Source organism: Thamnophis elegans, chromosome Z, assembly GCF_009769535.1.
Source record: "Thamnophis elegans isolate rThaEle1 chromosome Z, rThaEle1.pri, whole genome shotgun sequence".
NCBI lineage: Eukaryota > Metazoa > Chordata > Lepidosauria > Squamata > Colubridae > Thamnophis > Thamnophis elegans.
This window is the reverse complement of record NC_045558.1, coordinates 40,302,702-40,318,068: the sequence shown is the minus strand read 5'-3', so window position 1 is coordinate 40,318,068 and position 15,367 is coordinate 40,302,702. Positions and strand designations below refer to the sequence as shown.

Genomic DNA, 15,367 nt, shown 5'->3' with positions numbered 1-15,367 from the left:
GCGTAAAGCTTCAACTTTTATTCTTGGGGAAATTTAATTTTCCAGGATAGTTTGAGAATTTCTTGATTATATAATAAACTATATGAACTTGATCATGGAAAAATGACTCTGCTTCTTAATTTGTGATTGATAAATTATATGACCTTCATTTATACATCTGTCTGAAATGTTTACAGCACAGACGACATTCCTTTGAAGATACTGGCACATAATAATTTTGTTGGCCGACTCATTGGTAAAGAGGGACGGAATTTGAAAAAAATTGAACAGGATACTGACACTAAAATAACAATATCTCCGTAAGTATTTGGTCTTTTAAAGAAGTATGCAACAAGTCAATCTTAAAATGCTATATTTGTTAGAATTACTAACTGCCATAAGGGTTTTAAAAAAAAGTATTAACTGCATTCACAGAATTGCTAATTCCGTTAGGTTATGTCTATGTGATAATATATTTTCTTTGCATAGAAACGTCATGTTATACCATAAACCTTTTATGCATATAAATGCAAATATAGATTAATATATTTCTATATATGTTTCTAAGATATGCAGTTCAATATATTACATTTGAAAAATGTTACAGAATTCCCAAGAGATATTAATGTTTCCAATGCATTGCATTCTATTGTCTCTAAATTTGAGTAGAATTTCATGACATTCTCATTTGTATATTATCAAATTTCATATTTATCAATACTACTTCTATTAATATGGAATTTCTTTGCACTAGTTTAGAGTTCCTGAAGCTTTTAATCTTTGGTTACTTCAACTTCCACGTTCTGAGGAAGGCTCTTGTGAATTCATAGCCTCCATGGGGATCATGGGGTTTATTGCAAGTAATTGCATCCCTTGAACACATGGCAAGGCACAGTGGAGCTGGTCTTTACTTTGGAGCAGATGAGATATTATCTGAAGATGAAGGACACTGACATCCATGTTTTATTGTGGTCCGATCACTTCCTTATCAAATTACAGATGAAAAGATCAGGACTTCTGCATGGAAGTCAGGCTCTTTAGAATAGTCTATTGCAAAAGGATTCAGAAGGATTCCAGAAACCACTTGGAGATTTTCCTGGTCTCTGGCAGAAAGTTCCATCGGTTACCTAAGCCAGTTTCTGTAATCTATGGCAGAAGAAAAAAATGTGCTGATGAAGTTGTTTCAGTAAGGCCTCTTCCTAGTTTCTGATACCAAGCAGTTCCTGGGTTTCCGTAGAATTGAGGAAAATGAAATGAGTGAAAAGGTATCTAGTGTGATGGTGGTAGTAAAATCAGAAGTGAATGTGATAGAGCACTGAACAGAGCTTATTTCTAAGATTTCATGGTAGTTATAAAAAGGACAAAATATTAGTAATCCATCATACCTGTTGCACCTGCATATTCTTCACCCTGTTGCTTGTAATTTGGACCTTTTGAAAGAAAGTAAAACAGGCAAAACACATACAGGTTCAAAGAAGAATTTGACAATTTCTTGACTGTTATTCATACCTGCTCTTAGTTTGTCATCAGAGATAAAGATAGGTTGCCTCATTTAGCAACTATAGTTGGAACTGGCAACCCAGTCACACTGAAACAGTTGCCAAGTGACAGACCACATCACCACATTTTGCTTTCTGTCTTGAAAATGATACACCTTAGCTTTTGTTTGCCTCCTAATTATTCTCCTGTCCTTTAGAATGATTACTCCCACAGATAATTTACAAGAAGGGAATTAAGGTTTGTATTTATATTCTTTGGAGAGAAATGGATTAGAAGAGAGTAAGCAGGCAAAAATACAGTGGAGAATGCATATCGAAATCAATCTGTCAGTAGCCTTAAATACACTTAACATACAGCATATTCAGAAAATAGCGGGGGTTGCCCAAAGAAATTGTTTGATAGCTTTTTTTTTTCAGGTGGACAAGTGGAGAATAGGAGTGGTAGTTGGTATGTGAAAGGGGGAAAAGGCCGGGCAAGCACTGAAGGGACTTTGGGGCAGGAGAGAGTAAAGCAATTGAAGGTTTGCTTTTTGGCAGACAGCAGGTAGAGATAGTGCATTTGAATAGGAGAGAATCAGTGAAAGAACATGGGGGGGGGGGCATCCCAAGCGCTTTATGGATGCTGAAAGATGAGCTTCACAAGAGCTCTGTGGTACAAAGTGCCTTGCTACTCTGTTCTACTTGGGAGCTGCATAGTGCCCTTAGCGAAGCCATGTCCTTCACTGCTTTCCCAAAAAACTTGTGACATTGGGACTGAGATTGTCAGCTGCTCCTTAAGCATTAGGTTTTTCTTAGGGCAAAGAAAGGTCAGGTTTCAAACAGCTTTTTAATTTAAGCTTTGCAAAACATTTGAGCCATGGAACACCAGTTTAGATGCCCAGAAATAAGAGGGCCGAAAAAGCAACTTCAGGAGTGGCCCATATTGGTAGTTAAGGAGAAAGAAGGAAAAATAAGAAAGGAGCAAATAAGCCTGTTAGGTAAACCACATTTTAATTAAAGCATGTTGGTGGCTAGGAAAAAGGAAGGAGCTAGCAAAATTAGAGGGTGGGCTGGTGCACAGACTATGTTGGGGAAGATTAAGTGGAAAGCGGGACAAGGCCTTACAATACTAGAATTTGTCTTAACTGAAGTGCAAAACCAAATAGTGCAAATGAACTGGCCAAATGTCTAAGCCAAAAACTCTTCATTCACAAAACGTTTTTTCAATGTCATGTGCATCTATATTTGTAATTGTTTACTATTTTAACAATTTATTGTCTCTTAAATATTTTTATTTCAGTGCTGTATGTGGTTTTTTGTTGATGTTTTTTTATCAGCCACAATGAAGTTAACAGTAATTGGTGATATTCTCTTACATAAATCTCAGGGAAAATAACAGCTGCTGTTTTTCTTCAGTGTTAGTGAACTTTGACTCAGTTTGACTATGATTCAAATTTCATAATCACCTTTAAGGTCTTGTAATTTCTGAGTCATATTAGAATGGAGCTGATGAATGAGATTTCACCTTTATTTTCCAGATTTATATCGTTTTTTTTAAGAAGTAGTCTTATTCCCTCAATGTAGCATATTTCCAGGGTCTTAGCAACCTCAGTAGAGAAGTATTTAGTACCAGTTTGAAAGACCATAATGTAGCTTTCTCAGCTATAATCCCATGTGTAGTGAAATGCCTGCAATGTTATCATAATCTCACAATATGAAACTATCAATAGGGGTATTGTATCTCTTATGCATTTTACTCATTCATGAAGAGAGATCTCATTCCACTTAAGAGTTCTGCATCTGATTTTGAAAGGATCATTCCCCATTTCTGATATGCTTACCATGCAATTAAATGATTTTTTCTATATCAGAAAAATAATAGTTTGTGGAACAGTTTTTCTCAGTATTGGGAATAGGCAGAGAAGGAATGCTGCATTTCTTGTTTGGGTTAAGTAGAGTATTTCCCTCTGAGAAAATAGAAAGCTAGGCAACAAAAATCTACTTGAATGCCTCCAATTCAAATGTGAAAAGGATCAAGGAGGGTCAAACGCTTCTCTAGTCACTACTCTAGTCGCTCTGTTTCATTGGGTATTCATGGTTTAATTCCAAGGAAAGGAATGTCAGAGGTTGCTGGTAGCCCACAGGGAACAGTACTTTATGTTTGCCAGTAGGGATTCTTCAGATTTCCCAGTGTAATTGTGTTTCAGAGAAATGGCTGTTGCCTGAATGCATACTATGCATATGTTACTAAGGTTTATGGTATTGAGATTTCACATCGACTGCAGAGTCCTCCTTCACTTTGTTCTTAAGTTGCTTGGGGGTTGATTCTTGACATAGTTGCATTGGCTCATAGAATTGGAGATGGAATCTGCTTTTTTTTTTTTACAGATGCAAAAAGATACACTGTTTTACAAGTGTAAGTAATTTAAAAATAAAATAGTTGTTGGGAAACATCTGTTCATATTTTATGCTAAAATAACGTGCTTCTGGGTATTAACTGTCTATCTTGCTTCTGTCTTGATATTCGAAGAAGAAAAGATTGGATGCTTATATAAGTATCCAAACTATTGGGATTGGGTGGAGATATATTTCGCTTTACGTAATTGTTGGCTTCATTGTGTTGTGGGTCAGGAATGACATTGTACTTACCAGTGAAGAATAACTTGAGCTAAAGGTATCTGCAAACATCCATGTCTTAAGGGGTGGATGTCTGAGACATCAGTGCATCATCCTTTAGGAATACATGTACGGCCATACTGTGTTCAGATGTTTCTGAAATCATTTTCACATCGTTGTGCATAATTCTGTAGGAAGTTGTAGCAGTAGATACTGATGATACATCAGTTAAGGAGCAGTGTTTGCCAACATTTTTGAAAGAAAGGAGATCAACCTATTGCCACCGATCTCAGTTTTGGGGGCTACTGAAAATTATTAAGAGATCATCTTTCTTTATCACAGCTTCCTATGCCCCTCAGAATCCCCCCCCCCAATCTTTTGTTTTGTTCTCCATTTCTCTGCATTGTTCCTCTTATGTTTCTTTGTTGGAGTTGTCGGATAATAAAAGAAAACACTTCAGTGCAGTTTTCTTAATTTTTTTTATGGCACCCAATGGACTACAGCTCTCAAACTGGGTGGGAACTCCCTCCCACCTCCTGAGGCAGGAAATCTAGTAAGATCAGCTTTGCTTCCAAGTACATGGGAGGAGGAACTCTCCATGAAACATTCTGCAGTAAGTCCAGTATTCGGTGGTAAACTCCACAGGGATGCTGAAATGATTTAAACTATACATTTTAAAGGTCTGCATCTGGAAAGACAGGGGTGTCACAAGTTTTCTCCCCTCTTGTAAGTCCATAGCACAGAGAACTGTTGATCCTCACTTTTGTGAGGGAGGGTTTTTTTAAAAATAGAAAAGCTGTAACAGGTAGCATCATTTGAATTGGCTAGTATGTTGTAGTTAAGATACATTTTGTGTCCAGTCTGTTTTAATAATTGTTATGTGTATGTCTGTCTGTGTTTGCATGCTAGATGGAACATGATTAGGATCCATATATTTGTGAAGGAGAAAAAGTAATTTTATTCTAGTGCATTTTATAGTCAAAAGACTCAGGTTTTGATTATTTTTTAATTGTATACATTTCTGGATTTGTTCAATTTTGCAATAAATTGCTTATATCAATAACATGAATTGAACAGTGAAGCCCTTTGTCCCTGAAACAGCTGTAATAGTACATATAGCTTAAAATGTTAAAAACTGAACAATATGGCGAGAAATTAAATATGAGGTTTTTAATATATATATGAATACAACATTTTCACTGAAATAATCAGATTTAGAAGAATATGAATAGAAACAATTGTTGAACATTATCTTCTGAAGGTAGAAGACGTTAAAAGGGAGGCTACATCCTACTGGCTTCTTGCATACTACTATAAGCTTGTCTTCTCAACCAATCCATATCTCCACATGACTCCTAACCATATTTTGCTAAATGACTGGCAAGCTAGTTGACTATATCACTCATGAAAATGGATTGGCTGATGGTCAGGCATTCTTGAATCTGAGTTGCTAATGATACATTTAGAATTTGTATATTCTGAAGCTTTGTCTACTGTTTATCTGAAGAACTATAAGTTTAAGTTTATTTGAAGAATAATTAATTTCATTTTCAGCTTCGTATATTAGCTATTATATGCATATCTGTTCACTTCTTTTTGCTATGAAGATTGCAGGACTTGACACTATATAATCCAGAACGAACCATTACAGTTAAAGGCAGTATTGATACATGTGCCAAGGCTGAGGAGGAAATAATGAAGAAAATCAGGGAGTCATATGAAAATGATATTGCTGCTATGAATGTAAGTACATTTCTTATCAGTGTAAATTTGCTAATTTTTAAAGTATTTGTCCAAAGTATTACAGTAGAACTAAATCAGTTTCAGGGGGAAAAAGTTTATATTTTGTCCTTTCTACTGGAAAAAATCCAATAAGAGAAATCAAAATAGGTACCAGCCACCTATTCCTATTCACAGTTGGAGAGCCCAACTGATCATCTTAGAAAAGCCTTGCCTGCCTATTTCTATTTTAATGTCAAAAGTAAAATTTTATATATTCCTGATTACATTACTGAGGTAGACTTAAAATCTTTGAAAATAATTTGAAAGAGGTTATTTGAAAATATGTGCATGTAAGTGCAGCTTTTCTTTAAAGGCATGTCTTTTCAGGCTAATACCTGAATCAGAAAAAAAGACATAGCTGTATGAATGGGTCACATTAATACATTGATTATGGAGAGGCGGGGTTAGCTGCCAGCACGAATGGCTGCTTGAACGGAGAGCTCCATGAAGAGCAGCTGGGTCTGGTGTCCGGAGGGGTTTCTTGAAAGACACTTGTAAACCGATGATTTCCTGTAGGGAAATCCGAAGAGAAGGTTGGTTTGGCAGGACCATAAGATGGCAGTTCATGGCCTGCGCTTGAAATTTCCTTCATAACCCCAGGTGTGGAAGAGGGCGATCTGTAAAGGCCGTCCCAGAGTGCTGATAGCAGTTCAAAGTAAGCGAGGATTTATTACAGAGAAGCTGCAGGAGTCGCAAGTGGATTATCAGATTCTTGATCTTGGTGGAAGGTATTTTTATTCCAAAACAGCTCAAGAAACTAAGGGGCTCAAAGAAGGAGTGGGGTGGTTTTTTCCCCCTTCCATCCTCCTCTTTGTAGCAGTGATAGGAATACTGGAGACAGGCTGGAGACATTTTTCTTTTTTTCTCTGAACTGTCTGAGGAGCTGAATCTAAACTTAATTAGTTAACACAACAAAGGCCAGCTGTAAATAACTCTGATAACATGGATACCTTCAGGGGGAAATGAGCTAACAATATTGAAGGCCTGAAGAAGGAAAAAAGCTTACTCATAGCACCTGTATCTTGTTAGTCTGTATCTGGTTAGCTTGTGGAAGAATGACTTCAATGACGAAATCTGGAACCCCCCCCCCCCAATTATGGTATACCTTAAGAGAAAACAAAACTTTTGGTGACTATACCCCATAGATAACAGGAGACCTATTGGAGAACATTGATGTTAATATTTGGACATTATTAAAAGAAACAATCAGAGAGAGAGAAAGAAGATTTACCGGACCAAGGGGACTCAGAATATTTATATAATCACTTAATTCAGGAGGGTCATATGTAAGGTTGGACTTAAAGGTTAGGAATTAATGTTATAAGACTACTATCAAAGGAACATATTGTTATTGTCATTGGTATTGTTATTGCTATAAGATTATTAATTTTACCATTTTTGACATTATTGGCATTAGTATTGATTAATGGCATTAGTATTGATTAATTCAGATGGTTTGATTATAATATAATCAATAATTATAAGGAATTCACTCTTAGAATGTACTCTTAGGTTAATAGAATAGATTGATAGAAATATAGGAATATTATGTCATATATATATATATATATAGAGAGAGAGAGATATATATATAGATATATAGATTTTACAACCCCTGGTATGCCCAGATATGGGAGGAAGATCACTACTTCCATTCTCTGTCCTTCGGCTCGTCACAAGAGAACATCCAGACAGAAACCCAATATTTTTTACTGTTGCCTTTTTGTTACATTTGTTATATTTGTGCTGATAAATAAACAAAGGGAGACTAGTATAGATCTATTTCAAGCTATTTAGCTCTCATCAGCTAGCCATACCCTTACTGGGAATCGAGCCTGTGCTCTATTGCCTCTAAGGCAGATGTGCCTTAGAGGCAATACAATATTTATTTATCAGCACAAATATAACAAATGTAACAAAAAGGCAACAGTAAAAAATATTGGGTTTCTGTCTGGATGGTCTCTTGTGACGAGCCGAAGGACAGAGAATGGAAGTAGTGATTTTCCTCCCATATTTGGGCATACCGGGGGTTGTAAAATCTAAATAGATACCTTTCACCCTGACTGGCTGGCTGATAAGGAGTCGAGCTCTGTGGCTCAATGGTTAACACATCTGCCTTAGAGACAATACAGCACAGGCTCGATTCCCAGTAAGGGTATGGCTAGCTGATGAGAACTAAATAGCTTGAAATAGATCTATACTAGTCTCCCTTTATTTATTTATCAGCACAAATATAACATACATACATACATACATACATACATACATACATACATACATATATATTGACAAGTCTCTCATTCTCTTTCTATCCTATAATTGTTTTCTTATAATTTACGAATCTATTGATATATAGATCATACTACCCCTTAATAGTCCTTTAAATTGATTATCGAGTAGAGGAAGAGGGAAAGGGAGGAGAGGGAGAGGGAAGAAGGCAGGAAGGAAGGAAGGAAGGAAGAAAGAAAGAAAGACTGGAGGAAGTTACGAGTGGGAGAAGAAAGTTGGAGTTCTGGAAAATATCTAAATTAGGGATCCAATTCTTCAAAAAAAAAGACAAGTGTTACAAATCTAACAAAAACTGGCACGGCGAGGAAGCCAGCATTCCAGCTGTCTCTAGCAGCTGCCAGTCCTTCGAACCAAAGATCCTCTGAGGATATGCTCCAGAGAGAAACATCTAATTCAACCAAGGAGCTTCAGATGATATTACAAACTATGCAAGAGACAATAGCTAAAAATCATCTAGAACTGAAAAAGGATATCGGAGAAATAAGAAATAAAAAATGATAGATCTAAAGGAGAGGATCCAGAAGATGGATGATAAATTTGAGAAGTTCCAGGAACAGATCAATAAAAACCAACAAATAAACGTAATAGAAGGAAGGATGGAGAAGGAGGAGAAAAAATGGAGGTGCTGAGTTATAGGCTTATCCAGGCAAACGAAGAACTAGAGTTAACGGTCCTTACCTTAGAATCGGAGAAAGTGGCCCAATTTCTACAGTTTCAGAATGTAAAGGAAGAAAAAGGTGAGAATTTACCAGATATGATGGCAGACCTTATGACAAAGGCTTTGGGAATAGGAAAGGATGAGATGGCAAGTGAGATCGATGAGACATATAGAATCCAGACAAACTACGCAAAAAAGAACAATCTCCCGAGGGAAGTCCATTTAAAGTTCGTTAAAAAGTCAATACGCAATGCGGTGCTGTATAGAACAAGAGACGATCCGACAATACATAATCAACAACAATTAACAGTCCTAAAACAGGTACTGAGGAGAATCAGAGAACTAAGAAGGCCCTACCAATTTTTAACATCTGTGCTGAATTAATACGAAATTAACTTCAGATGGTTGATGCCGGAGGGTATACTGGTAACTTGGAGAGATAGAAGATTCAGAATAGACATGGTGGAACAAGTGGAAGATTTCTACAATAATCTGGTTGGGCAGGAGATTGAGGAAGACGAAGGAGAACTATTGGAAACAAAGATGCAAGGACTCAGGGCACAGATAAGAAGAGAAAAGGAACTAGCGGAGGCAATAAAGGAGAAAGAAGTTGTTTTAGAGAAAAAAGGGGAAGAACCAAGAGAAGTGAGAGAGATAATGGCAACAAGAAGCACACGACCTAAACACACATAGAATCATGTCAGGAGAAATCAAGATTCTATCATTGAATATCAATGGTCTAAACCTGCCCCCAAAAAGGAAAGCAACCTTTAATAAACTAAAATGTTTGAATTACGATATAATTGGATTGCAAGAGGTTCATATAACTAAACGACAGATCCAGACCTTGGAATATCCTACATTAGGTAAACTGTACATGGCATTAGCTGATCAAAAGAAAAGAGGAATAGCACTATATGTTAAAGACACGATCCAGACTAAATTAATTTATCATGATGAGGAGGGGAGAATATTAATTGTAGAAATAATGTTAAACCAAAAAAAAGGTGTTACTGGTTGTAACATCTGCACCTAATAAAGGTCAGGGAAAATTTTATTATAGACTACATAGCATTATTCAAGAGATGGGAAACGAAAATGTCTGTTTAATGGGTGATTTCAATGCTATAGTTGACCAGAAGTGGGACTATAAAAGTGGAAAGAGGAGAAAAGGAGCTAGGAGAATTTTGCCCAGGTCATTCTTCCAAATGGCCAAAGAATTAAATATCTATGATGTATGGCGAGAAAGATATTCGGAGGGACAGCCTTTTACTCGAATAGACATGAATCCTGGTCAAGGATAGATATAGTCTGGATGTCGATGGAGTTAATCTCGGAAGTAAAGGAGATAGACACAGAAGCCAATTTATGGGCTGACCATAATCCTATGAGGATTACATGGAAAAAACAAAAGGGCAGTGATCGTTTCTTATTCAATATAACAATCCTAAAGGATCAGGAATATGTTAAAAGAGTTAATCAGGAATTGAGATTTTTCTTCAAAGAAAACTGGCCAGGAGGCACATCCATACAAAACCTATGGGGTACAACTAAGGCATATATAAGAGGGGTCACCATATCGGCTACAGCTAGGAAGAAAAAAATAAGAATAAAAAAATAAGAGAGTTGAAAGAAAGGTATAGAAACTTAAGAGAATGAACTTCAAAAGAAACCACAAAATAGAAGTATAAAAGGAAGTATGGAACTGATTAAACATGAATTGGCTATATTTGAAAAAGCAAAATTGGCAGTCTATAAAAAAAATCAAAAGAAAATTTCTTTGAGAATGCAAATAAACCGGGGCAATGCCTATCCTATAGGCTGAGGAAGCAGAAGAGAACTGGATCAATAAACTACAAGATGAAAAAGGTGAGATCTGCTATCAACTAGAGGAAAAGAAAAGGATTACCCAAGAGTTCTATGAACAATTATATAGAGAAAACCGAGACTATACAAAGGAAGGAATAGGAACAGATAAAGGGACTAGAAATTAAAAAGGAACAATTCAATTACAGGCTTTTGCGGACGATCTAGTGTTTGTGTTAGAGGATCCTATGAAGTCTGGTATGAAACTTATCAAGGAATTGACAGAAAGTAGCGTGTTTAAAGATAAATATGACAAAGACTAAAATGCTGGTTAAAATATGACATCCAAATTGAAAGACGAGTTAATGAAGAAATCCAAATAGTTAAAAAGTGAAATATCTAGCTATACACTTATTTGCGAGGTGTGCATCCATCAAACAAGACAACTATACTAATCTGATCAACAAAACTAAGAACGACCTAGAAAGATGGAAAAACCTACAGTTGTCCCTGATGGGTAGGATCGCAGTCATAAAAATGAATGTACAACCAAAATTTATTTCCTATTTCAGAATATTCCAATTAAATTAGAAAAAGATTTTTTTAAGGATTTGAATCTATTGGTTTCAAAAATTATTTGGCAGGGAAGAAAACCAAGAATAAAACTCAAAACCATGCAAGATACTAAGGAAAAAGGAGGATTTGGTGTACCAGATTGGGAACTTTATTATATTGCAGCCACCCTAACATGGTTAAAAGAATGGATAATGTTGAGAAATAAAAGATTACTCAAATTGGAAGGTCATGACCTCCAAGCAGGATGACATGTTTTCCTGTGGTATGCACATAAATATTTCAATACACACTATATTAGATAGTCCCTGTTATTAATATGGAACAAAATTAAACATGACCACTGTACTGAAACACCCATTCATCGATCTACAATGGAAGCATATATACACCCAAATTTAATTAATATGGAAAATATTGTTACATATAAAGAGTTATTGAACAGACAGGGGGAGATTAAAACTAGATTAGAATTGGCATCACAAGGGGTACAAGTAGAATGGTGGTCTTATTTACAGATACAATCAAGGTTTGCACACGACAGAAAGAAGGAAGGTATTGCTAAAGATTACACAGTATTAGATAAACTTTTGATAGAGACAGAAAACAAGTTGATCAAAGTGCTGTATAGATTTTTATTGGAATATAAACTAGGAGAACATGTCAAAGAAACTATGGTCACCTGGGTGAAAAATTTTGGTTATAATGTGGAATTGGCTAAGTGGGAAAAACTTTGGATACTTAATTAGAAACTAACATTGGCTACGGCATGTAAAGAAAATCTTTATAAGATATTCTATAGATGGCATCTCCCCCCCCCCCCCCAGCATGGCTCTCCAAAATGTTTAAAAATCTGGCCCCAAATTGTTGGAAGTGTAAAAAAAAACACCCGGCACTTTTTATCATATGTGGTGGATGTGCAGTAAGGCCAAAAGATATTGGAAAATGATTCAATCATGGTTGGAACAAATGGTGGGAGACCAAATTTTGTTTAAATCCGAAATTTTTCTCCTAGGCATAATACCAAAGTGGTTTAAGAAAAATGTACTCTATCTAATTATACATGTACTAACTGGTGCGCATAACTTTTGTGCAGTATTGGAAAAAAGAAAATACACCATTAGAGCTAGATATAATCAGAAAAATGTTGGCCGGTGTGGAAGCACATAGGTTCACTCTTGAACTTAAAAATAAAGGGGACTCAGAATATTTTGAAGTCTGGAACAGATTTTATGATTGGTATAAAACAAGGTGACAAGACTGGAACAAACTGTATATATTGTGATTGGACAGAAGGATAGATAATGCACTAAGTAGGCTAATAGTTAATGGCTGTGACTAATTGTGTATAATGTGAATATATGGTCACTTCGACTCTGCGGTACTGCATTGTTTTAAATGTAAAAATAATAAAAAAATATTTTTTTTAAAAAAAATACATTGATTATAATGCTTTACTGATGGTCCAGAGTAGTTTGTTAGCCACTCCAATTGCAAGTGCATTCATTCTCTCTGGGTCATTGTGATTGAAAAGTGCTGTAAGCCATTATATTGAAAGACATAATAAGCAGAAAATTTCAGCCAAAGGTGATTTCATGATAATTTCAACGCTTTTAAGAGGACAGTTCTTATTTCTCCTTAGTGAATGTTGTAATAATCTTTCTTTGTCTATTTAATTATCTGTGAAGGCTAAACTTGTAGAACATCCAGATCTAGCCTTCCATCCTACCAAGGTGGGTAAAATGAGGACCCAAATTATTGGGGGCAATATGCTGACTGTAAATCGCTTAGAGAGAGTTGTAAAGCACGATAAAGCAGTATATAAGTTCAAGTCCTATTGCTATTAATATGTTACATTATTTCATACAATCAATCAACAGTTGCTTCTGACAGAATAGTGTTTATATTGTTATATAAGTTGATAAAATATTATATTAATTTTTAAATTAATTAGCTACATGAAATTTTACTTCATTTAAATTACATTTTGACTGGCAAGCAAGAAAGAATCCTTTATTTCAGATAATTATTTTTAATTATGTTGCTGAACTAATGATCTTCCATATTATTTCAGCTTCAAGCACATTTAATCCCAGGGCTAAATCTGAATGCCTTGGGTTTATTCCCACCTTCTTCTTCTGGGATACCACCTCCCACAGTGGGTGTTGCTCCAGCCACTGCGTCCTCTTCATATCCTCCATTTGGGGTAATTCTATCTCTTTGTACATTTTGGACAGTTGGTTGTAACTGTTCCCATTTATATATTGCATCATAGATATGTTGGTTTTTCAATTTAATGGAAATAACTTTTCAATAATATTAAAATCTTGAATTAGAATAGCACAACATGTGAAGAAAATGACAATTCACAGAATATTTAGAAAAGAGTATATATCTCAAAAGAAAGTATAACCAGCTATGTTTCAGAGAACCAGAAATGGAGAAAATATATTGCACATTGAAGTTGTTTATTTAAAACAGTATGTTGAAGGCCCTTTCCTTTAATTGTGATGTGTATGTATGTGTTTGTGTGTGTGAAATCCAGCAAAGAGTTCCTGGAAAGTAGTCTAAGGGGTGACATGTCATTATGGCAAGAATGTTATGGTTCAGTGTATCTTGTAGAATAGGAGTTGTCAAACTCAAGGCCCGTGGGCTGGATCTGGCCCATGGGACCGCCTTGGAAACAGCAAAGGACTGACACACAGTGCTCTGCCAGCCAAAATGGAGCTTAGGAGGTCATCATGTAGCCCTCCTGAACTCCATTTTCAGTTGCAGGAGGCAGTCACAGCCAAAAATGGAGCTCAGGAGCCTGTTGCCACAGGCACCCCCGACACGAGTGACATAAAGTTGGCCATGCCCATCCTAGCCACACCCCCTCTCCTCCAGCTCAAACCTAACCCTGATGGGAGCCCCCAATGAAATCGAGTTTGACACCCCTATTGTAGAAGGTATTTTTGTTTGGGATTTTCAATAAACATGATTTGTGTTAAAGAAAATACAAGAAGTGTCTTATGCTGAAAAAGATGAGTTATCTAGTTCATGTGGTCATCTATAGTCTTCCCGAATCTGATTCAAGATTCATAAACTTTAGTTTCCAGAATTTTCTAGTCAGGACAGCCATTACTTAAAATGACTATTGGCAGCTTACTTGATCTCTGGCTGCCCTAAATGTCATGCACAAAAACCAAGCCCACATGTGATTTATTGCTTAAACCAATACATAGGAATCTTCTCAACCAACAGTAGTGGTTAATGTTAGATAATGGTTAATCACTATCAAGGGAAGTTGGACTTTGTAGTTACATAATAACTCAAAACTTTTTATTCCTTCTCCTAGTTCTGCCATTTTCTCTCCTACGGTTACAGAGGCCAGGTACTGATCTAATGTAAAGATTAAATCATTGAAGTATTTGTTAGAGACAAAAAGTGTATATGTGACACTTTCTTTTCATTTTCATTTGTTTATATAAATTGTGTTTCAGTGAAGTATTTTTAAGGATAGTTAATTCTATTGTTAGTCTTTCTATAGTTTTTCTAAAACAGTTTTGTTGATTGCAAAGGTTGACTATTTGTTCCTCTTTGACATAAAGAAATGCAACATACGTATTAAAAAGATAATAATTAAGTGTGATGTATTTAATCTTAATAGTGGTAGAAAATTTGCAGCTGTTTATTTTAATATAGATGAACAAGTTCATCCATTTGAAAAACTTGTAAAATGATAAAACAAGCATTTAAGTATACAAAAATGGCTTAATTAAATTTTATAATAAAAATAAAACTAGACTTGATTATAAAGTAAAACCCTTACACCTGAATATATTTCCTTGCAAAAAGAATTACAGTTGGTTTTAAATAAACCAAATTAAGATGTTCTTTAGGTTTTCTTATATCCATTAATAATATTTGAAAAATGGGGTATATGGGCTTTTTAAAAAGGAATGTGCTAGCATTATGTAAACAATAATATTACATGCAGCAAGATCTCTTGAAAATGTTAAAATTCAATATGGAATTTGCAATCTGTATCATTGAAATTCTTAGTGGCTTTTAATTCCTTTAAAAAGTGTTCTTATAAATCACATAGAATTAATAGAGAGTTTAATGTGGCTCTGCTGCTGATCGAATTATGTGTGTGTGAGTATGTATGTATTTATGTGTTTTAATATTATTGTGTTTAGCATAT

The 15,367-nt window shown here is 35.5% G+C and overlaps 1 protein-coding gene across 4 annotated transcripts in view; it reads left to right on the top strand.

Moving 5' to 3' along the window:
• IGF2BP3 (insulin like growth factor 2 mRNA binding protein 3) overlaps nt 1-15,367 on the top strand; it is an 86,065-nt gene that overhangs the window by 58,871 nt on the left and 11,827 nt on the right. For 2 of the 4 annotated variants that reach the window (XM_032237148.1, XM_032237149.1), the window contains 4 exons: nt 177-299; nt 5,681-5,816; nt 13,256-13,387; nt 14,519-14,554. In XM_032237148.1, coding sequence (XP_032093039.1) covers nt 177-299; nt 5,681-5,816; nt 13,256-13,387; nt 14,519-14,554 — 427 coding nt within the window. Of the gene's footprint in view, nt 1-176; nt 300-5,680; nt 5,817-13,255; nt 13,404-14,518; nt 14,555-15,367 lie in introns of all 4 variants that reach the window. The other 2 variants (XM_032237150.1, XM_032237151.1) reach the window with 2 other exon arrangements.